The sequence below is a fragment of the Galeopterus variegatus genome, unplaced genomic scaffold (genome assembly GCF_000696425.1).
Source record: "Galeopterus variegatus unplaced genomic scaffold, G_variegatus-3.0.2 Scaffold6215, whole genome shotgun sequence".
NCBI classification, from domain to species: Eukaryota; Metazoa; Chordata; class Mammalia; order Dermoptera; family Cynocephalidae; genus Galeopterus; species Galeopterus variegatus.
In genome coordinates, this window is record NW_007732326.1 from 15,629 (window position 1) to 39,574 (window position 23,946).

Sequence of the window (23,946 nt, forward strand, 5' to 3'; positions counted from 1 at the left end):
TGCTTGGTGCCTTTGTCAAAATTCAGATGGCTGTAGGTGTGTGGGTTGATTTCTGGATTCTCTACTCTATTCCATTGACCAGTCTGTCTGTTTTTATGCCAGTACCATGCTGTTTTGGTTATTATACCTTTGTAGTATAGTTTAAAGTCAGATAGTGTTATGCCTCCAGCTTTATTTTTTTTGCTCAGCATTGCTTTGGCTAAGCGTGGTCTTTTGTTATTCCATATAAATGTCTGGATAGTTTATTACATTTCTGAGAAAAATGTCATAGGAATTTTGATAGGGATTGCATTGAATTTGTATATCACCTTGGGCAGTATGGACATTTTCACAATGTTGATTCTTCCAATTGCACTGAATTTATATATCACCTTGGGTAGTATGGACATTTTCACAATGTTGATTCTTCCAATCCAAGAGCATGGGATATCTTTCCATCTTCTTGTATCCTCTCTAATTTCTCTCAGCAGTGGTTTGTAGTTCTCATTATAGAGATTTTTCACATCCTTGGTTAACTCAATTCCTAAGTATTTTATTTTTTTGGTGGCTATTGTAAATGGGCAAGCTTTCTTGATTTCTCTTTCTGCATGTTCACTATTGGAGAATAGAAATGCTACTGACTTTTGTGTGTTGATTTTGTATCCTGCTACAGTGCTGAAATCATTTATCAAGTCCAAGAGTTTTTTTGTAGAGGCTTCAGGCTGTTCAATATGTAGGATCATGTCATCTGCAAACAGGGACAGTTTGACTTCATCTTTTCCAATCTGGATGCCCCTTATTTCCTTCTCTTCTCTGATTGCTCTGACTAGTACTTCCAACACTATGTTGAATAGGAGTAGTGAGAGTGGGCTGCTGTTTAATTTCCATGTGGTTGTATAGTTTCCAGAATTTCATTTGTTATTGATTTCTAACTTAAATCCATTGTGGTCTGAAAAAATACATGGGATAATTCCAATTTTTAAAAATTTGTTGAGACTTGATTTGTGACCTAACATGTGATCTATCCTGAAGAATGATCCATGTGCCAATGAGAAGAATGAATATTCTGAGGGTGTTGGACGGAATGTTCTGTAGATATCTGCCATGTCCAATTAGTCTAGAGTGTTGTTTAGATCTTGTGTTTCTGTGCTGATTCTTTGTCTAGATGATCTGTACAGTATTGACAGTGGGGTGTTCAGGTCCCCTGCTATTATGGTATTAGTATCGATTTCCTTCTTTAGGTCTAATAGAGTTTGTTTTATAAATCTGGCTGCTCCAACATTGGGTGTGTATATATTTATGATTGTTATGTCTTCTTGATGGATCAATCCTTTTAACATTATGTAGTGTCCCTCATTGTCTCTTTTTATGGTTTTTAGTTTAAAGTCTATTTTATCAGATATAATAATAGCTACTCCAACTCGATTTTCATTTCTGTTTGCATGATAAATCTTTTTCCATCCTTTCACTCTTAGTCTATGTGAGTCTTTATTGGTGAGGTGGGTCTCTTGAAGGCAGCATATAGTTGGGTCCTCCTTTTTAATCCAGTCAGCCAGTCTGTGTCTTTTGATTGGGGAATTTAAGCCTTTTACATTCAGAGTTGTTATTGAAAAGTGCTGATTTAATCCTAACATTTTATGGATTTTTGTTTGGATGTCTTAAGTGTCTTTGGTTCCTTTCTTTCCAATTTACTGTTTGTTTTCTGTATTTGTTGGTTCCTTGGGTTGTAGATAGCCTTTTGTTTGTTTGTTTGTTTTCTCTTCATAGATGCCATTTTTATTATACTAGTGGGTTTTGATTTTTCTTGGGTTTTTATGGCAGCAGTAGTTGTTTTTCGGGTACCAAACCCAGTACTCCCTTGAGAATTTCTTGTAAGGCTGGTCGTGTGGTAGTGAAGTCCCACAGTTTTTGTTTGTCTGAAAAATACACTATTTGCCCTTCATTTCGGAAGTATAGCCTTGTGGGGTAGAGTATTCTTTGCTGGCAATCTCTGTTTTTTAGTATTTTGAATGTATCATCCCATTCCTTTGTAGCTTTTAGGGTTTGTGATGAAAAGTCTGATGTTAGTCTGACTGGGGCTCCCTTATAGGTAATTTGATGCTTTTCTCTTGCAGCTTTTAAGATTCTCTCTTTGTCTTTGAGTTTTGCCAATTTGACTATAACATGTCTTGGAGAAGACCTTTTTGCGTTGTATACGTTTGGAGATCACTGAGCTTCCTGGATCTGAAGATCTGTGATTTTTCCTATACCCGGGAAGTTTTCTGCCACTATTTTATTGAATATGTTTTCAACACAATCTCCTTTTTCCTCCCCTTCTGGAATACCCATGACTCGGATATTTGAGTGCTGAAGGTTGTCTGATATCTCTCTTAGATTTTCTTCAATGCTTTTAATTCTTTTTCTTTTTTTTCGTCTGCCTGTGTTAGTTCAAACAGCCCATCTTCAAGGTCCAAAGTTCTCTCTTCTACTTCTGCAAGCCTGCTGGTGAAACTCTCTGTTGTCTTTTTTATTTCATTGAATGAATTCTTCAGCTCAGCAAGCTCTACTACATTCTTTTTCAGGGTGTTGATTTCCTTGTACATTTCTTTCTTCAGGTCTTGTATACTTTTCCTCATTTCATTATGTTGTCTAGCTGAGTTTTCTTGTATCTCATTCAATTTCCTTGGAATTATCACCCAAAATTCCTTGTCAGACATTTCAAGGGCTTCTTGTTCTACAGGATCTAGAGCTTGAGAGTTATTACCCTTTGGTGGTGTGCTTTCTTGATTTTTTCATATTTCTGTTATCTTTCCTTTGATGTTTAGTCATTGTGGCAGGGGATTTCACAGTCTACTGGTTTGACACGATTGTCTGGCTAGGATGTTGCTGGGGTTGCTAGTTTGGTATGGCTACCTCAGTGTCTGCTCGGTTGGCCACTAGTGCCTTGTGTGTGTGGTTGCCTCAGGTCTTGGGACTCTGCAGGATGCTGCCCCTCTGGTTAGCATGCACTTGGCTCGGCTGCTGGGTCGCGCGCCAGCACCGCAGGGTGTGTGGTCTCTGCGGAGCTTCCGCCTCCCCTACTGGATGTCTCCCTGCTCCGCACGCACTCAGTTGCTGGGTTGCACACCCACACCACAGGGGTTGTAGCATAGACTTTGGGTGGATGACTTGATACAGCAGAAATCTTTTCTTTCACAGTTCTAGATGCTAGAAGTCTGCAAACAAGGAATCATCAGGACCAGGCTCCCTCTGAACACTCTAGGGAGAATCCTTTCTCACCTCTTCCAGCTTCCAGATGTCCCTTGGCTTACAACAGCTTAACTCCAATCCCCACCTTTGTCTTCTCTAGGCCTTCTTCTCTCCTAATGTTTATTTTTCTGATGAGTGATTTTACGAAATTTCAGGGACTACTTTCATTTTCAGTTCTTCAAATTGGTTGTTTTTCATATTCACACATTGTTGCTTTGATTCTGTTTTTCTTTCACAATTTATCCTTTTTAAATGAATGTTAATCTTAATCATACTTATTTTAAAGTCTTTTTTACATTTTTTTATTATTTGAATTTCATCTAGGGCAGAAGCATCTCTAGATCACTGATTTTGTTGGATAAATTTTGTAGCATCATGCTTCTTCATTTGCGGGCTCACTTGTCTTCAACTTCAGCTCCCACCTGGCTCATTCCTGCCTTTCTAGTGGTTTTCAAGTTGCATCCACCAGGCCCCTGAGGGTCTCTAAACCAGAGCCAGGTATTATATAGACAATATGGAGTTCTCTCCTGCTCTGCTGTTATTGGGGACGTTGCCAATCTAGTCACTATGTCAGCGTTTAGCTTGGTTTACTTCCTGGTCAGAGGCAGTGTCTTTGTCCTCCTGTCTCCTCAGGTTGGGAGCCTTAAATATGCTGTAGCCTCAGGAAGCTTCCCCCACCTTCTACTGTTAGCAGGGGAGCCACAGCCCAGCATGCATGGTTTCTAGAAGTGGGTACTGCTCCAGTCTCCTGTGAGTGGCACACATTTAGTGCCCATTACCCATGGGAGGTGAACTTCCTATCTCCTCTGCCTGCTGCTGCGGCTGGTGTACAGCCCATCAAGGTCTGAATGCTCTGTGAGGCTGCTCTGTTTATGATCTGTGGAGGTATTTATCTTGTTTTTTTAGCTTGTGAGTATCTTTTCATTGTCCCTTTTTATATTTATATATCAATGGTTTGTGTTTGGAACAGTGGGAGTACCTTAAGCATGAATTTATATCATTATCGTGATTAGAATTTATCCACAGAGTGTTAAGCTTTCAATGGTTTACTTTTTTCTATTAGGTTTTTGAGACCAATTTCCTTAAAGACCAGTGTTCATTCATTTGTTCATTCATTTAAGAAGACATTTACTAAGTGTCAACTATGTGCAGGTATAGTGTAGCAAGTGTCATTTTCCAAGGACAACTGTACTAACATATATCATATTTTGCATGATGTTTTTACATGTGAAAATGACAATCTTCTATTGAGAGATGGATACCAGGGTGAACCTTTTTGCTTCAACCAATAAAAGGGGGTGGAAGTGATGATGAGTGACCTCTGAAGCTACGCCATAAAAGCCAACATGGCTTCTGCCTGGTGCTCTCTCTTTTGGGATGCTGGATCTTGGAACCCAGCTATCATATTGTGAAGAAGCCCAGGCTGCAAAGAGAGGCCATGTGTAAGTGCCTGGCCAATAGCCCCATAATGCTCCCAGGCAACAGCCAGCATCAAATATTAAGCATGTGAGTGAAGGAGACTTCAGATTTCAGTTCTCAGCTGTTGAGTCTTCCAACTGAGACCCCAGGTGTTGTTGAGCAGAGACAAGCCATGCTCTGTCCTATCTGAATTACTGATGCACAGAAGCTGGGAGTAACAATACATAATTACTGTTGTTGAAACCACTAAATTTTGGGGTAATTTATCATGTAGCACTAGATAACTATATACACAGGGATAGCCATTAGGAACACAATAGTGAATAAGACAGGTACCCTGTCCTCCTGGAGCTTGTAATTTAATGGAGAAGACAGAAGAATTGAATAAGTAATTTGAGCTGTGATAAGTGCTTAAGGAAAAAATAGAGTGCTCTTTAAGTGTCTAGCAGGGAAATATGAGCTTGTTTGGTGGTTGAGGGGAATCTAACTTCCCATTGTGAAATGGTAACTATTTCTTACAATTCCTTTTTTCCTACCACAATGATTGGCCATGGTGGTTGCTCAAAAATATTGCATAACCTATAGTGGTTTGTTAAAATTAATTTATTTGTAGTAGTCTTCTTCTTTCCTCTATGTTCTGAGAGAGAAAATTATCAAGAAAGCAGGTCAGGAGATCCTAGAAACCTTCATTCAGCCTTCTAACCAAATGGAAAATTAACTATTACAGTTCATTAATTACTTTCTTTCTCTGTATGTTGCATTCAGCAATGTGTACAATATGTCCCACATCCCAGCAATGGGAGAGACCTCTTGTTTAATGCTGTCTAGCCTATATATAAAAAGGGAGAAATATTGAAATTTTCTTCCTAAAAATACTTAAGAAAGAGTGGTATAATATCAATATATTGATAGTTATTTTGTGCAGACATATACATCATGACCCTGAAATGAAAAGAAAACACCAGTAGTGTGAGGGCATGAAGGGGACTAAAATCAACTGAGGTTTGATGAGTGCCAGATTATGGGGGAAATGAAAAGAAAACACCAATAGTGTGAGGGCATGAAGGGGACTAAAATCAACTGAGGTTTGATGAGTGCCAGATTATGGGGGTGACTGAGAATCCTTTTTCCTAGGACTTACTAATTTCCTTTACTCCACACTCCAGCACACTGAAAAATCTGGCTTCACTGTGCCTAAGAATTCATATGTGATCAAATTGATGTGGTTAGTTCTGCCTCTTTCTTTTTCCACTTGCATGAAATTCTCTTGGTTTCTCATAGAATGACCAAAACAATCCATCCTTACCTCACTTTCATTGCAGCAGAACACATCTGAGAGGGTGTAGAACTGGGGATCCAGATCAGCAATGGCGGGAGCTGGATTGAACAATGTTTTCACTGCCAAGGAATGGAAAAGGGGTTCAGTGGTATTTTTAACACAGCACATTTACTATCAGCAGGGGACATCCCTGAATGCGATCACTTTTGCACTCATCAGGTTAAATATCCACTAAATTACAGATGTAGAAAAGTCTGAAATCTCGGGCCGAGTCCGTGGCGCACTCCGGAGAGTGCGGCGCTGGGAGTGCAGCAGTGCTCCCGCCACGGGTTCGGATCCTTTATAGGGATGACCAGTGCACTCACAGCGCTCACTGGCTGAGCGCAGTGTGGTCGGTCTCAAAAAGGACGAGAAAAAAAAAAAAAAAGAAAAGAAAAGTCTGAAATCTCAATCTCCATGATAGCCAAGTACCAATTTCTTCTTATTTCCATTTTCTCTACTTTTCACCTTATAACATTTCAGCTTCAGGCAATAATCAATATTTATAATCAAGGTGATTTCAGAGTTAAGGCAAAGGCAAAAAAATATTAAAGAAAAGTGGAAAAGTGGCATGAAAGGACATGTATGAATGTGAACCGGTTTGTGAACCTTTTTGTGGGTTACTTTAAGTACTTGGTTGCAAGGCTACTTCATAAATCCATGTTCTAGGGAAGAAAAAAGAGATGACAGAAAAGAAACAATAAAGAGTTTGAAATTTTCCTGTTAGGAATAGTAAGTAGGAAGCTCACATACATGTGTATATTCTGCACACCTATGTATATCTCCCAAATATGTTACTCATGCAAACATACACACTTACACAAAAGCTTACATTTTTGGCTTCTGTGAGCAATCTGGGAACCTAACAAAAAAGATTGAGAAAGGAGGAGAAATTTCATCAGAGGCTGAGTGCTAGCTAGTACTACGAGGTCACAAGAGAAGAATGGGTGGGGACAGCAGAATCAGGGAAATGAGAATGTCACAGTCATTACAGTGTCAGATGTACATTTTTCAGACGAGGAAAGTGAGGGTCAAAAGGATGAGGTCGTATGTCTAAGGTCACACACTAGGAATGTGGCCTCTAGCTTTAAGTTCAATGTTTGTTCCTCCCTAAAAGAGTAGCCTCTTGAGACCAGGACTCTGTCCATAGCAACACACACCTCCAGTCCCAATTCACAATATTTTAAAATAGCCTTTGGTGTGGAACTTTGTAAATATATATATTTAAAACATTTAGAAATTACATTCACAGAAAGCTCCCTCTCTGTAAAAATACTTATCTACCAGAGTACTCAACTAGATTGGTTGGTCTTTTTTTCTTAACCCAGGTTCACTGATATACGTGTTAAGTAGTCACACTTGACTATAGACCTATAGAGTGAAATTCTCTAGCTGCAGTTCCCAGAGACTTTCCCAGAACAGTGGTTTACAAACTTGCTTGCACATCAGCCTCACTAGGAAAGCTTGTTAAAATGCATGGTTTGTGGGCTCTACCTCAAACCCACCAAATCAGAATCTCTGGGGGTGAGATCAGAGAATCTGTTCATTCACAAGTTTTTCAGGTGGCTCTTACATAGCTAGATCGGTACTGATCCATTCCACATTCTTGGGGAAATGCCAGTCAGCATGTGGCTAATGGACACCGTGTACTATTTTGGCCCGGTGAGGTTGTCTAGGCTACTTCTTGGTCTTACATTTTGATTCAGTCAGTGTGTCTTGTCCAGTATAGGCTAACAGTATTCGCAATTTTTTTTGTTATTTTAGAATTTAGAATGTCCACCCACAAAAAATCTATAGTATATTTTTGGAGCTCAGATTTTTGTACAGGGTTATTGTGCAGCTTAAATTAGAAAGTGGATGTAAAAGCCCAGTGTATACTGTAAAGTGTTGTAGAAATGTAAAGGATTATTACTGTTATTATATTGTCCTTTCCACACAGCCCGACACCTCCGCCTGTCCACCCAGCTCTTCTGCCTTCGGCTGGAGTTTGCAGCCTGGCAGCAGTCTTTCTCATTGGTTCTCCCACTTCTGAGGGGTCTTAGAGATGCCAATTATGCATAAAGCCCTCACTGCCCAGCATTCTAACATATCCACTTACTTTTTAGATTTTCAGAACAATATATTCCCTATTTTCCTCAGGCATTATTTGAAACACCGTTGCTTACCTAGTGCGATCCCCAAATCTGCACTTGAGCACTCAGTAGAGCACAGGTTAGAGCAAAATACTAGTGTGGAATGATAGAGTACAGCCATTCTTATAAAAGTTCCATTTTTTTTCAAAAGATCCCTAATCCAGTGATTCCTTTTCTGAATCTATCCTATAGAAATCCACAGGCATGCAAGGAAGATATACAATGATGTTCATGCAGCTCTGTTTGTAATAGAAAAAACAAAAAGAAACCTACACATATATCAAAGGGGATTGGTTAAAAAAACTATGACATATACTAATGTAACATTGCAGCTATTTACACATACTGATGTAAGACTAAACCTGTTAAAAAGAGTAAAGTAGATCTCTGTTGTCAGCAAAAGATTTCTATAATATGAGTAAAAAAGGAAGTTTTGTGCTACCCCCTAATAAATAAAGTGAACAAAACATAACTATATGTGTATTTACATTTACATACTTACATAGAAATGAACAAAGTCCGAGAGGTTACTTGCTGAAGTAATGAGGTGATTAGTTATAAAAGGCTGATGGGATTAAATCTGACTACAAATTAAGTGCTGTATATCATGTAAGGCATCACTTTTAAAACACAGATAGTATCTCACATAAAAAAACAGGCACACTACGAATGAAATGATATAATGTTTGGGTTTTGTTTCAACATAATCCCAGGTGTAGCAGATGGTATGCATGAGCTGGGGTACAGATGAAACAAGATTGGCTGTGAGTTGACAACTGCTGAAGACAAATAACAGTATATGTGAGCTTACCATATTATTCTCTGTAAGTTCATATATATCTGAAAGTTTCCACAATAAAAATAAATTTTAAAGAAATAATTACCTTGAATTTTAAGTATCAATTGCTGGAATTAGGAATTCTAGAATTAAATTTTACCATTTACATTGTATAAAAATCTGTCAAATTTTATTTGCCAGTAATTTACTGAGGGACAGCATTCTTACCAATAGTAATTGGATACATAGGCTTAGAGTCTGACAGTAACTAAATTTAGGGAAAAAGTGAAAATGCCATTAAAAAAGGACTCTTTTTTGGTTTTTGGCTCTTGCTACCACACGTAAGCATAAATGCTTTCCAATGATAAACAAAACATGAAGAAATAGCAGATGCAGTTAATCAAGGAAGAATGCAAATTTGTAATAGACAGGATGGAAAAAGATGATGTCATTCTAGTACCAGGAAAAACACACAATGTACCATGGAGTAACTTGGAGTTGTAGAGGTGATTGACAGCATCCAACAGTAATTATTATTAATTACAATGTAAGGTGGACTAAACTCCTGGTTATCTTAACCACATGTCAATGGCTGGCACAATAATGTTAGTGAGGAACTGGTGAGACCTGGGGGAGCAGTTGTATAGGCTAAAGATAGGAAAATGAGGCAGAAACTCTTAATGATGTTGCCATGGAGGGCAGGGGCTGGACAGTTAAGAAGGCCCTAATAACGATCAGAGAAACGGGAAGAAAAACACCCTAAGAAAGATACCAGAAGGTTGGGATACCCAAAAAACTGGCTTGGCTGTCTGTTAATCTAGACTCTTTTCTGTGACTTGAGCAGCAAAAACACTCAAAACTTGGGCTATGTGCTGGACAATGTTACTGTGAAAGTCTAGGTGGCCAGCCAAGAAGTTTTGTTTGCCAAATGGAAAAGGCCTAACACCCTAAGAAAGATACCAGAAGGTTGGGATACCCAAAAAACTGGCTTGGCTGTCTCTTAATCTAGACTCTTTTCTGTGACTTGAGCAGCAAAAACACTCAAAGCTTGGGCTATGTGCTGGACAGTGTTACTGTGAAAGTCTAGGTGGCCAGCCAAGAAGTTTTGTTTGCCAAATGGAAAAGGCCTAAAGTGGCATTAAAAGAACTTTGTATTATACCTAGAATTTAATCTTGGCGATCTTACAATCTCAATTACTTATAATTGTTCCTGTAATGTTCCACTTGCTTTGAAATGGATATAAAGACCAGAACAAACATGCATAATCTCATCACAAGCAGCTGCAGCATCAGATCTGCAGTGGGCCTACCTCACAGTATTGTGACCAGAGAGGATGGGGGCTGTACAGGGCTACTGGTTTTTTTCTGATGTTGTAGGTGCTGTCTGTTTAAAACCAATGCTTTCATTTTGGTAAAGACAGGAAGAGAGTTTTGAGATAATATATTCAAAGATGGAGAGAGGTTTTCCTCTGTATTTCAATAATTGATATATAATCTAGTTATACAATGTGTTTAATTCAAATTTCACTATTAGTAGGCAGTAAAGATAAGGGAGCTGTGATTATAAACCCACAGATGATGACAATGATGCCATTACCATCTTTCTTGAAGACAGAATAACGCTGACGAGCACATATGCAGCCTCATGGGGCAATGTGCAGGATGCTCACTGATCGACAGATTATTAAGCTTTGCCTGCTCTGCTCTTGTGATGGACTGATGAAGACATTAAAGAACTGTGCGAGCTCTCAGCCCAGTTCTTGTTTCACAGGGGAAGAAACTGAGGCCCAAAGCAAGGAACTGACTTACTTGACTGAGGTCTCCCATTTGCTAAGTGATGGATTCTGAATTCAAAGACACACTTCCTGATTCCCGAACAGTGCTCTCCTTTCATTATAGCACTCTTCTCTCACATGACAATGAAGATGCATTAAACACACACACACATACACACATATACCCAACTCTGGTATAGAATCTAAGCTGTGTTTGGCTGGTATCTACCAAACGGGGACGAGATGACTTGGCCAGAGAAAGTTACCTGACTGGAGGAGTTCTGGACAGAGGAGCGTGTGGGCACATGTGCTTGTGTGTGTGTGTGTGTGTGTGTGTGTGTTTGTATGTGTGTGGGGGGGTAGAGGAGAAGTGTATTTGTATGTGTGTGGGGGGGGGAGAGGGGAAGAGAGAGAAAGAGAGAGAGAGAGAGTGTGTGTGTTGTATTGAAGTGGGTGGGAACACTTTTGTATGTGTGTGGGGGGGTAGAGGAGAAGAGAGAGAAAGAGAGAGAGAGAGAGTGTGTGTGTTGTATTGAAGTGGGTGGGAACACTTTGCTGAAAATACTCTAGGGATTCTTCTCTGTTTCTTGAGCAGCAAAAACACTCTAAGCTTAGGTCACATACTGAACAGTGTTAAAATTTGTGGATTTTACTTTTCTGGAGATATTCTTCATAAAGGCTCAGTTACTTGAAATCAATGGGATGTGGCAGTTTCTTTTTAAAGTGTTGTATGGACAGAACTTGGGTCCTGAAGTCTGAAGTTCTGGTTTCTAAACTTACTAAATGTCTGATGTTGGCTGAGTGAATTACTTAACCTCTCTGAGGCTCAGTCTTCTCACCTTCAATCTTAGACATCAATGCTTGCCGTGTCTTTGTCATAAGGTTTTCCTGAAAGTACTTTATAAGCTGTAAAGTACATATAAATGCCAGGTATGACTATTTCCAATATTATTATATAAGAAAGATCACACAGAATTAATACTTGGGCACACTGGCTTTTAGTAAAAATGTGAAGTAGGCTAGGTGGTCTGTTACCCACCAGCACCTACCTGCTTTCAGATGCTCCAGGTCCTCCAGCTCAACTGGAAGAGCTGTGTGGCAGCTGACGGAGGCAGCATTTCTGGACCCCACCCAAATGCCAGCCCAAGGTCACGCTGACTGCCCATCCAGATTACTCTAGCCTCACCTGTGAAGGGTTAGATCGTCAACTGTGGTTGCTGTAAATTTCTCTCCTCCACAAGCTGGGAAGGTAACAGGTAACTAGACTAGGACAGAGGAAACAGTGATCTCTGAGAAGCAAGGGATAGTAGGAAAAAAAGAGAAGTTACATGAGAATATGCTTTGATCTATACAAAGGGACAGGAGCAGGAGCGGAGTGGCACACTGCATTCACATCACCTGACTGAGATGAGTGCGGTGCAGAGAATGCTCACTGTAAGCATCAGACTTTCTCTGTGACAATCTGAGAAATGTAACCAAATGGGTTTTGGCTTAGAATTCTTTCTGACAGCTTTGAGTCCATTAAAAATACATTAAATGTCAGTGAGAATTTGCCACAGCATGTTGTTTTGCCAAGAGGAAAATTTGTTAACAGGACATACATTTAAAAATTCTCCACAAAATCATTTCAGTGATTTATTTTCCATTTACTGCTATGTAGAATGCTATACACTTTGGGAGAAATCACTTACACAAACACACCAACACACGCTCACAAACTTACTGTTCTTTTTCTTTTTTTTCTTTTTTTTAAGTTTTGTATCTTTTTTTTTTTTTTGTCTTTTTGTCTTTTTCCGTGTCCGGCAACAGATCGCAACCCTCAGAATATTAATCATAGAACTACTGCCACAATATCAAGAAGAAGCCATTGTCTTAGACTGGCTACTTTTTCTTTTCTTTCTTTCTTTTTACCAAATGGTGCTAGATAAGGATATTATCCTAATTTTAATTTAGAGAGAGAAGTGGACGGGAGAGAAGAAAATTGGGATTTACTGACATGTACTATACCATCCTTGGCATCATATTTCATTTTATTCCATTCTTAGAACAATTCTGTCGGAGGGTATTTCTATATGAATTTTATAGAGAAGATTCAGAAACATCAGACAATTCTGCTAAGACCGCAAAGCTAACAAGGGACAGAGATGGGATTCTAACTCAGAAGATGCTTTCCCCACTAGTCAATGGTTAAAAAGAAGCAAACAGAAACAAACTATCTGGATTTTTTAAAAGTCTGTTATTTCCTCCGGCAGGTGGGGAAGAAGGGGAGTGAGTGGGAGAACAGCTGAAGGAAGATTAGCTACAGACCGATTACTGTTGAAGCTCAGTGATGGCTTCGTTGCGCTATTCTGCCTGCTTTTGCGGGTTTGAAAATTTCCAAAATCAAAGGTCAAACAAAAGAGCTGCTTAATGGACACTGACAACATAGAAAATGAAAAAAATAAAAAAATTTTTACATATAAAAATCTTTTGTTGTTTATTGAAAAGATGATAAAGTTTTACAAAACAAAGAAAGAACTAATCTTCAATTCCTAAAGATGTTTATAAAAATGTAACTGGGCAATGACTTATGTATGACACGCAGATTAACCTCTGCTTCTCAGAATGGAAAACATTTCACTACCTAGAGTGTACCTTGGACAATGGGCTGCTTCAGAGATTTTGAATACTGCTTATATCATTTCCGCTAACTAGACTGAAGATTTATATTGAGGGATATTGGAAATGCTACTCAGGTTATTTTTACCCAATTTGTAAGTTTTCTAACATTATCAAGAACTATAAGAAGATAGTGAATCTCACAGATATAAGAAAGAATATTTTACTACAGAAAAGGAATTGCTTTGTTTAACTTAAAAGGTTAACTTTAATTAAGACAGCGATAAAAGCTTGCACGGAAAGAATGACAAGTATATAAAATTACCTCCATTGCTGTGGGCCATTGTCAGGGCTTCCAAAGAAGTTTCTGGAGTTATTTCTAGCTGGCAGATCATTACTTTGGCTCTGCTAATGACATTGGCTGCTTGGATCAGGTCTTTGGTATTCAAAAGTAAATTTGCTCCAGCCACTATGACAATGATATTCTGACCTATAAAGAAATTCTACATATTTATATCAAAACCAAGCAATGATATTCTGCAATGTTACGATCACCCTCTTAAAGTCATTATACAAAATGTGTTGTAAGTATTAATTTTAACATTTCTAGGCCATTCGGGTTCAATTTTGTGTTCCAAATGTATCTTTTGCAATATCTCTGTAAGGTTTGTACTATTCTGATTACTTTGAGCAAAATCTTATAAAGATTCACCTTACCAATATTCTTATATATGAAGAATATTAGTTGAAAAATGATATATTACCTATTTTAAAAATTCTTTTATGGGCAATGGCTTGTACAATGTGTATGGTAAAGATTCTGAACCCTAAATGACAGTACCATATAGATGATGTATAGAAGTATAAATAGATGTGTATTTATAAAATGTGTTTTGATTGACAGAATCACTTTTTAGACATTTTATAATATCTAACAGATGGAAAATTGTTACCAGATAAAGTAGAGAGAGGAATATTTGGCCTATACTGTATCAGATAGAACAGAAAAAAACAGGACTAATCTGATATATCCTCATCACTTGGACCCACACTCTATAATCCCACCTAAATGGGGAGGTGGTGGCACATTTTATCTGTCAGGTCAACTCTTAAGAGCTGTTCTGTCCAATATGGTAGTCACTAGCACAAGCCACATGTGGCTATTGAACACTTGAAATGTGACTAGTCCATGAGATATGCTTTAAGTGTAAAGTACACAGTGGATTTCAAAGACAGTACAAAGAAAAGAGGTAAACTATCCCATTGATTTTTAAAAACATTAAAAAACTTTAAAAAATTTGAACACATTTTTGATTACACATTAAAATGATAGTATTTTGGATATATTAGGTAAAAAGTATATCATCAAAATTAAATTTACCTGCTTTTTTTACTTTTTAAAATGTGACTGCTGGATAATTTAAAATTCTGCATGTTGCCTGCCTTTTATGTCTAGTAGACAGGACTGGTCTAGAGGAATGAGTTACAGCAGGCATTTTTTGTGCTCCAGGCTGCTCGTGCTCATCTTGTAAAGACATGACCTAAAATTACCTCTCATCACAGAACAAATTCTAGCCTATCATCTTACCACAAATGTGTTTGTTGGCCACAAGGAGGAGTTAATAAAGTAGGGATGGTTTAGGATAAACCCAACCTCAGTCCTGGAAAAATCCGAAGTACCCACTGCTGAAAGACAGCATCTCTCCTTCCTTTTCTCCTTCAGTGACCTCATTCTCTCTGTTTGAGTCAACTGCTGCTTCTGTGTTGCTGCCTTCCAAATCTCCATTTCTGTCCTGGCTTTGGTTGCTGAGCAAAATCCCAAGGTTATAGCTGTCTGGTGGATAATGCCATATGGCTACCTCTGAATTCATGCCTCAAATTTAACTTGTCACACTAAACTCATTACTTTATCTTGCATACTCACTCCATTATTTAAAGGAGGTGACTGTCCCATCTCTGTGAATTTGTCCTAGTTATTCTATTATAATCTATACTCTTGAGGGCATTACTTACACTACACAGGCAAAGAATTAAGTTATATCTTTGCATGGAAAATGCAGATTTTGTTTCATAGATAAGAAAGGGAACTTGTTTCTGTATACGTCACAAGGTTAAAGAGAAAGAAAGAAAAAGAACTTGAAGATACCCCTAAGAACAACAAAAAAACATTTAAGACAAAGAATGAGCTGCTCTTGGCAGCAATAATTACTTGAGACGTCACAAGGTTAAAGAGAAAGAAAGAAAAAGAACTTGAAGATACCCCTAAGAACAACAACAAAAAAACATTTAAGACAAAGAATGAGCTGCTCTTGGCAGCAATAATTACTTGAGATGTAGCTTAAAGTAATGAACACAAACTTTCTTTTATTTATTTTTAATGTTTATTGAATCAAAATTGATTATACATATTTTGGGGGTTCAACATTGAGATATGTTGATCAAATCAATATTACTAGCATACATATTGTTACAAATTGTAATTATTCTTTATGCCCCATGTCCAATCCTGCTCCATCCCCCCTTCCTCTCCCCCTCCCCCCTCTAATCACCCTAGATTTCTTCTCTCTCTCTGAAAGAATAATGGTTACTCTGTTGATTTGCTGCCCAAATGATCTGTCCAATGCTGAGAGGCATGATCAGGTCCCCCAATACTATCATAGAGCAGATGTCTCTTCCGTCACTATGAAATGGTCTCTGTGGAGACACATGTCCTCCTCCTTTCTTTCTCTCTGCTGGTGACTCTCCTTGTGTCAATTCACTCCAGTAGCTGGTGGAACATCTGCGTGGTGGTTGTGGCATCTAGCCGCCTTCATGGCAGCCATGGTTATTGTGGTTGCTGGGGTGGGCCACCCACATGGAGGAGATGTTTTTGGCCTGCTCCGTGGTGCTGGCATTATGCCTGGTTGTGGAGAGTATCCGATACCCGGTTCCATGCCCTGGACCCCCAAGTGGGTCCTGAGGTGCTGGCACTGTGTGTCTGGTTATGGGAGGGGGGTCCAGTCCCTAGCTCCTTACCCTGGTTCCCTAGGCAAGCCCTGAGGCGCTGGCGCGGTGTGCCTGGTTGTGTGTGGGGGGGTCCAGTCCCCTTCTCCATGCCCCAGGTCCCAGGATAGGCCCGAGGCACTAGCACGGGGTGCCTGGTTGTGGGAAGGAGGTTTGGTCCCCTTCTCTGTGCCTTGGGCCCCTGGGTGGGCCCTGATGCATTGTCCTGGCATGCCTCATTGTGGGAGGGTAAGTCCAGTCCCAACTACTTCTCCTGGGTTCCTGGGCAGGCCCCGAGGTGCTGGTGTGGTGAGCCTGGTTGTGGGAGGTGGGTCCAGACCCCTTCTCCATGCCCTGGGTCCCTGGGCGGGCCCTGAAGTGCTGGCCTGGTGTGCCTGGTTGTGGGAAGAGGGTCCAGTCCCTGGCTCCTAGCCCTGGCTCCCTGGGCGGGCCCCTAGGCATTGGTGGTGTGCCTGTATGAGGGAGTGGGGTCTGGTCCTTGGTTCAAATCCTCGGGTTCCTGGGTGGGGCCCCAAGGTGCTGGTAGTGTTAGTGGTTGTGGGCAGGGGTCCTGCCGCTGGCTCCATACCTCATGTCCCCTGGTGGGCCCCAAGGCATTCATGGTGTGCCTGGGCCAGAAATAAGTTGTTGTCCTTTGCTTACTTCTAAAACGGGGGAACTTCCTGTGGGAAGCAGTACTTGAGCTGTGTGGTTGAACTAAATTGCTGCTTTGCTGCTGTTTCCCTAGGGAAGGCTTTTTGTGCAGCTCAGGGTTTAATGGTTGACCTTATAGGTACTTCCGGCTCTCCAGATACTCGGTGCACCTGGGTTGTGTAGAATCTCTGATCTGGGCCTGTTTTTTTCCATCAAACTGCACCCCATGCAATTCTTCATTACCGACCAGTCTCCTCTGAGTGGTCCTGCACTGATTGGGGGGTGGATTGGCTGTCCTTGCTGTGTCCCAGTGTTCTCCCGATGGGCCCGTCTCCCCCACTGCCCGTGCTCCAAACACTTCCCACAAGACGGGCCGTGCGCTGGTCCCTTGTGATGACTCACCGGCCTCTGAGTGGCTCCCCTTTTTCAGCTGTTCTGGTTCCTCACTCCTGCATGGGTCCACAGGAACCCTGTTAGTGGTCTTGCTGTCTTGGGGGCCATCAAAGTCCTCTTCTCCCCTTCCGCCTCCAAGTAATTCCATCTAAAGGGCACAACTGCGGCTCCTGCCAGCTCCTGCTGGCTCCTGCTCCCTGTGCTCCATCATTAAAGTGGCTGAAGCCCAAAATGCTGAGAGCAGTTTTTTCTTTTTCTCTTCGTGGTTTCTCCCGCCTTCATGAGTTCCATGTCTCTCCTCCTCATCCCCTGAGCTCCAGCGGCCCCAGCTTGGCTGATGTTACATTTTTATAGTTGTAAATTCACTGATTTGTGGAAGAGAGTGATGCTGGGGACTTTCTATTCTGCCATCTTTACCAGAAGTCTCCTGAACACAAACTTTCTACTGTCAGAATGAAAACTTTTTTTTTTTTTTTTAAAGATGACCAGTAAGGGGATTTTAACCCTTGACTTGGTGTTGTCAGCACCATGCTCTCCCAAGTAAGCTAACCGGCCATCCCTATATAGGGATCCGAACCCGTGGCTGTGGTGTTATCAGCACCACACTGTCCTAAGTGAGCCATGGGCTGGCCCCCAGAATAAAAAATTTTTTATCTATTGTCTTTAAGTGAAATATATATTTTTATTATTACAACTTTGGAATTACTAAAGTTGAGCTAAAAGTACCATATCTTTTATGAGAAATGTTTTTGCAAAACTGCACTAAATAAAAGACATTGTGACAAATCCTAATTGAACACAATGCATGTTTACTGCCCATAACGTACGAGTTTCTGTCCTAGGTGCCTCATGAAATGCTTGGTTTTTCTGAATATTAATTCTGATTTTAAAAATCTTTTAATTTTTTTTCTTAATTGACCCATGATAATTGTATATATTTATGGATTACAATGTGATATTTGGTACATTTATACAGTGTGCAGTGGTCATATCAGAGTATTTAGTATATGTATCACCTCAAACATTTGTCACCTCTTTGTAGTGGGAACATTCAAATTCCTCTCAATTAGCTACTGATTTTAAAAATCTTATGGAGGTGTTTTTATACTTAAAACAGTTGGTAGAAATTATGAAAGTTAACCTGAAGGTACTTACTGTTTTTAAAGACAAATGTTTCAACTATTGCAAAGCCTTGTGGCAGACTTAGTTGTATATATAGAGTTTTGAGATTTGATTGCTGTTTAAAGAGCAGACAACATTGAACACTACTGATAAGTTAGAAGTAATTAGATGCTGCCATTTGCTCAGTAAACAGTCTATAAATATAATTCATCAGTTTCTTTAGCACCTATTTATATTTATTTACCTAGTGTAACTGAAATGACAGATGAATACTTGACTGCTTTTAGAGACAAATGTCAATTCTGAGTGCACATGAAGGGTCATGGGATACAAATTACAGGATACAAATATTTTGAGGCAACTATAATGCTTCATATATATCAGATGAACAGTTTTATATTTGAATGATCAATATGGCAACTATAAATAAAGGGAAGCACATTTATATTTGGATTGGAAAAATCACACTTTAGGCCTTGGAGTGAGTATGGTAAGAGGTCCATAGGATTAGGATAAAAATCACTTCTTATCTAGTTCTAGAAATGAACTGTCTGTTTTATAAAATGGCACTCCAATATGTGAAACACTTGCCTTCATTATTGACGATTATAGAAGCAGTTCCTGTAGCAGCATCTTTAGTCTGATATGTAAATTCTAAAAGAAAAAAGAAAATTACTACCATGTATATACAGCCTGGCACAGATAATTTATTTTAACAATTTCAGTGCAACACTAATCATTGGAAAAACTTTTTAACCTTTAACCATCTGGAATGCTTTAAAAAAAATAAGTATTTAGTGCTAATTTATACCCATCACCTATTCAATGAGGAAAATAGACATCTTTACATTTAGTTGCACCTCTTTTCTGCATTAGAAACAACCCATCAAACCACCCTCACTTCCAAGGCCCCCAAATTATTCACAGTTGTATACATATGCATTTTTCTAGACCAACACATTTATTTTTTTCTTTGAAAGAAATGACAGATTTGAGATAAGAAACAAAAGGTCAAACCTAGAAAATGAACTTGTTTGACTTCATTCTCATAAGCTTTGCATCTCATCAAGAATAATGGCTTGGCATGAAAACAGAGATGCTGATCAGGCAGCCTTTGGTAGCAAAGAGCCCTGAACTGGAGCTGCATTCTAATACTGGCTCTAACTCAACTAGGTCTATGCTCTTGGAGAAATCATAGAACCTCTCGGGCCTTCGGTTTTTTCTTTTGTGAAATAATGGTGGTTTCAGCCTTGGTGGTTTCTATGATCGTTTCCAGCTATAACATTTAATGACTTTTCTTAAAATACCTTTTGTGAATGCAGCACCTGTTTTCCCTTGACACTTGTCACGTATCTTTGAGGTGTAGGTTTGTAACCTCCTTTTATTCCCACCTGGAGGAATGTACATGAAAGAATTAACCCAAGGACATTTGATCAAGAGTTGACAAAGCTGTGCATAAAAATTCTCTGGCCACCAGGGGAGGACCTAATAATCCTATTCTATATTCAATTATTCTTGTAACAAGATCACAGAAGAAAGTTATTAACACTAACTTTATAAAAGATGAAATTTTACCTGTGGAAATATCATTCTGTTTTAAGTTTTCTATATAATCATTGCCAAAAGAATCTTTGCCAACCTGTAAAAAAGAAATGATGAACATTAGATCTTTTACATTTAGTAAAATACTACAATGTTAGAATACTTAGCACTTTAAAAGGGCATATCTGCACAGTACTTTATAAACATTAACTAATTAATCTTCTCAATGTGAGATGCTAGATTTGATTGCAGCCCAAAGAATTGTTATTTATTAATGTTTCACTTATATCCTACTTAAAATGTGAAGCATTTAATGACTGTCACAAGTTCTATAGCTTCACTTTCATTTTGATCTGTTCATGTGATAATTCCCACTGAGACAGAACAGTCCAATCCTTAATATTTATGAAGAATCTCAGCTGTTTGGACTTCACTGTAATGAGGGCATCTTTGTAATGACTTGCCTGGTGTTCTAGAATCTTCTTATCTTCTCCCCTGACACTGACATTGGGGGTAAAGGGAATTTTAAAAGCCCTAGCTAATTTGGGTAACTTGGTATAGTGGAATTCTGTTGTTTTTGCCTCCTAGCATCCAATCTGTTAGTGGTACTTTGATTTTTCCTTTGGACACCCATCCTCTTCCATTCATAGACAACGTGATTAATTTGGCCAAGTAATCCAGCATGTTCCACCACCCTGGTCACAGTGATGGGTTTGAGAATGGGCGTGTAACCTAAATCAATCCCAAAAGATTCAATCAATCCTGGGAAGACAAGGCTTCTTCCCAGTGAGATTGCTACGTGTAAGATGATGTAAACCTGGAGCCATTGGAGATCACCATGTGGAGACAGCCTGAATGACAAGAGAAAAACACAATGAAAAGCAAGAGGGTGCTAGACACAGACTCCTAATAGCCTAATGGATACCTAAGCTACCTGAAGCCAGCTCTACTATTGGGCTTTTCAGTTACATAAGCCAACACATTGTGTGTGTGTGTGTGTGTGTGTGTGTGTGTGTGTTTTCTTAAGCTATTTTGAATTGGGTGTCTATTGTATGTTACCTAAAAAGTCCTGACGAGCCTCAAAAGCTAGTTAGCCTGCTCTGACTCTGAACTGTAATTCAAGTAGTTGTCCTTCTGCCTGGATCCTGAGACCAAGTTCCTGCTTTTGGCCCACTTTGGTCACTGGATCTCTGTTTCTGTCAGAATGAGTGAGTATCCTAATTATCTGCTTAGTCTTCTAGCTCTTTCAGAAGACTCTTCTCTGCCTGGCCAGCTACTTGTGGGGGCAGGGCCTTTAGGTCTGTGGCTCAAACCCAGAAGGCTATTATTGCAAGGCCTTTGATATCAAATGCTGGCATGCTCACTTACATCTCCCATCTCCTACTGCCCATTTCTGGCCTCCCTAGTGCTGTGATCACTGCGCTAATCAGGACATCCCTGGTATCTTCTGTCATCCCTCTCTGACACTAACCATTTGTTTGATTGCCATCTTGGCTGGACCTTGCCCTGACCTCTACAGTTGAGTCTACAGGAGAATTTGTAAATTGGTAGGTTAAGAATTGAATCTGACCCCTGGATGTGTTTTGTTTGCCCTGCTATTTTTTCTTTAAATAGACTTTATTTTTAAAAGCAGTTTTACGTTCTCAGCAAAATTAAGTGGAAAGTAAAGAGTTCCCATATACCCGTCTCTCCCCCATCATCCCACATCATCCCACATCATCCCCCATTATCAATATCCTGCACCAGAGCAGTACATTTGTCACAACAAATGAATCTACATTGACACATGCTTATCACTCAAATTCCACAGTTTACACTAGGGTTCACTCTTGGTGTTGTATATTCTATGGATTTTGACAAATGTATAATGTCATGTGTCCACAATAACAGTATTATGCAGAGTGCTTTCACTGTCCTAAAAATCTTCTGTGCTTCAACTATTCACTCCTCTCTCTCCCCAACCCGATTTCTTACTGTCTCTACAGTTTTGCCTTTTCCAGAATGTCATATAGTTGGAATCATACAGTATGTAGCCTTTTCAGAGTGGGTTCTTCCACTTAGTAATATGCACCCAAGTTCCTTCCCTGTATTTTCATGGCTTGATAGCTCATTTCTGCTTAGCACTGAATAATATTCCATTGTCTGGATGTACCACAGTTTATTTATCCATCCACCTACTGAAGGACATCTTGGTTACTTCCAAGTTTTGCCAATTACAAGTAAAGTGCTATAAACATCTGTGTGCAGGTTTTTGTGTGGATATCCTGCTATTTTTATTTTTAATCAACTCAATATTTAAATATTAGGAGACTTCACAAAAACAGATTTCCAGAAGGGGCTAAAAATTCAGAGGTTCTGGTAACATTCACATTCCTACAAGGCAACCCAGCTGGAACTGAGCAGTGACTGCCCCAAAGGTGGGCTTTCTAGTTCATCACAGTCCTCCTGTGGCCTCTGCAATTTCTGTGACCTGCTTGGCTCCTGTAGGCCTTTAGGCTTGCCACCTCTGAAGTATACAGTTGGCCTTCAGTATCTGTGGGTTCTGCATCCATGGATTTAAACAACCACAGATAGAAAATATTTGAAAAAAATGTGTCTGTATTGAACATGTACAGACTTTTTATCTTGTCATTATTCCCTAAACAATACAGTATAACAACCACTTACATAGCATTTACATTGTATTAGGTATTATAAGTAATCTAGAGATGGTGTAAAGTATATGGGAGGATGTGTGTAAGTTATATGCAAATATTACACCATTTTATTTCAGGGACTTGAGCATCCATGGATTTTGGTATCTGTGGGAAGTCCTGGAATCAATCCCCCATGGACAGTGAGGGACAACTGTGCTTCTATTTTTCTGTCCTGCAAATCAGCACTACTTCCATGGATTATGTCTCTATCCAGGTTTCAGCCACTTCTGGTGTGTTCTGTTCTTCCATAAAAATTGTTCCTTTCTAGATATATCAATTGAAAGAAACCTCGAGACCTACGTACACTTAGGTCAAGGTCCTCAATGAGCGAAGATAAAATTGCCTGGTAGCTTTTGAACTGTCTAGACCAAGAGTTGGAAAACTTTTTTCTATAAAGAGCCAGACAGTAAATATTTAGACTTTGTGGCCATATGGTTTCTTTTTCAGCTATTCAAATGTGCCCTTGCAGTGTGAAAGAAGCCAAAGATACTCTGTAAACAAATGGGTGTGCCTGTGTTCCAATAAAACTTTATTTACAAAAGTAGGCAGGAGGCAGGATTTGCTCCCTGGTCTGTAGGTTGCTGACCTCTAATTTACATAGTACATCTGATACCTTATTTCTTCAAGAACACTTTTTCCTTTGATCCTTTTTTGGCCGAAATGCTGATTAGGCCATATAATCCCTAACACTGTATAATAATTTCTTACCACCACAGTTGCAATCTCTACAATGTAGAGTCCAACACAAAGCATTGTTGTGGGGAGAGTTCCCTGTTGGGAGGAGCTCACGTACCAAAGGTTTCCCTCATGGAAAGCTGGCCATTTATGTGCCAGTTAAGTGCCAATTTCTTAGGCCAAAAATTCATACAGAAACAAATTCTTTGTTCTCTCATCTTCTTTTATATTATTTAACACTCTCTAATGTGCAATGTTATATAGCTGGGAAAATATCATTATAAGAATGTTGCAGGGACTCAAAAAAAGGTCCTCTCTAGGCATGTGGGGCCTGATACAAATCACAGGATAGAAACTTCTCTTCCCTTTCTTCGCAGGTTTATGCAGGCAAAATCTATTAAAGGTGAACATCAAGGGCAGCCTTAATAAATGGAGATGATAATATAGACATTAGGAAGTGCAGGGATTAGGAAGAATTGTTGTAGGGGAGGAGGAAACCAAAAAACATGCAGCTTTGACTTCAAGAAACTGATAATATCAAGGGATAATAAGATATAGAGACAACTGTAATACCAGGTGGAATGTCATATGCATCAGAGGCATAATTAGGAAGGGATTTCATGCTCAGGGTGACTGCATTTTGTAGGCTTGCTGA

At 39.5% G+C, this 23,946-nt stretch overlaps 1 protein-coding gene across 1 annotated transcript in view; it reads right to left on the bottom strand.

The window, feature by feature from the left end:
- The window catches only part of RBKS (ribokinase), a gene marked incomplete at its 3' end in the record, with an annotated part of 69,087 nt that overhangs the window by 4,053 nt on the left and 41,088 nt on the right, over window positions 1-23,946 (bottom strand). The window contains exons 3-6 of the mRNA XM_008590581.1: window positions 19,954-20,017; window positions 18,970-19,032; window positions 13,553-13,717; window positions 5,933-6,024 (exon numbers count right to left, since the gene is read on the bottom strand). Of these exons, the coding sequence (XP_008588803.1) occupies window positions 5,933-6,024; window positions 13,553-13,717; window positions 18,970-19,032; window positions 19,954-20,017 (384 nt within the window). The remainder of the gene's footprint in view (window positions 1-5,932; window positions 6,025-13,552; window positions 13,718-18,969; window positions 19,033-19,953; window positions 20,018-23,946) is intronic.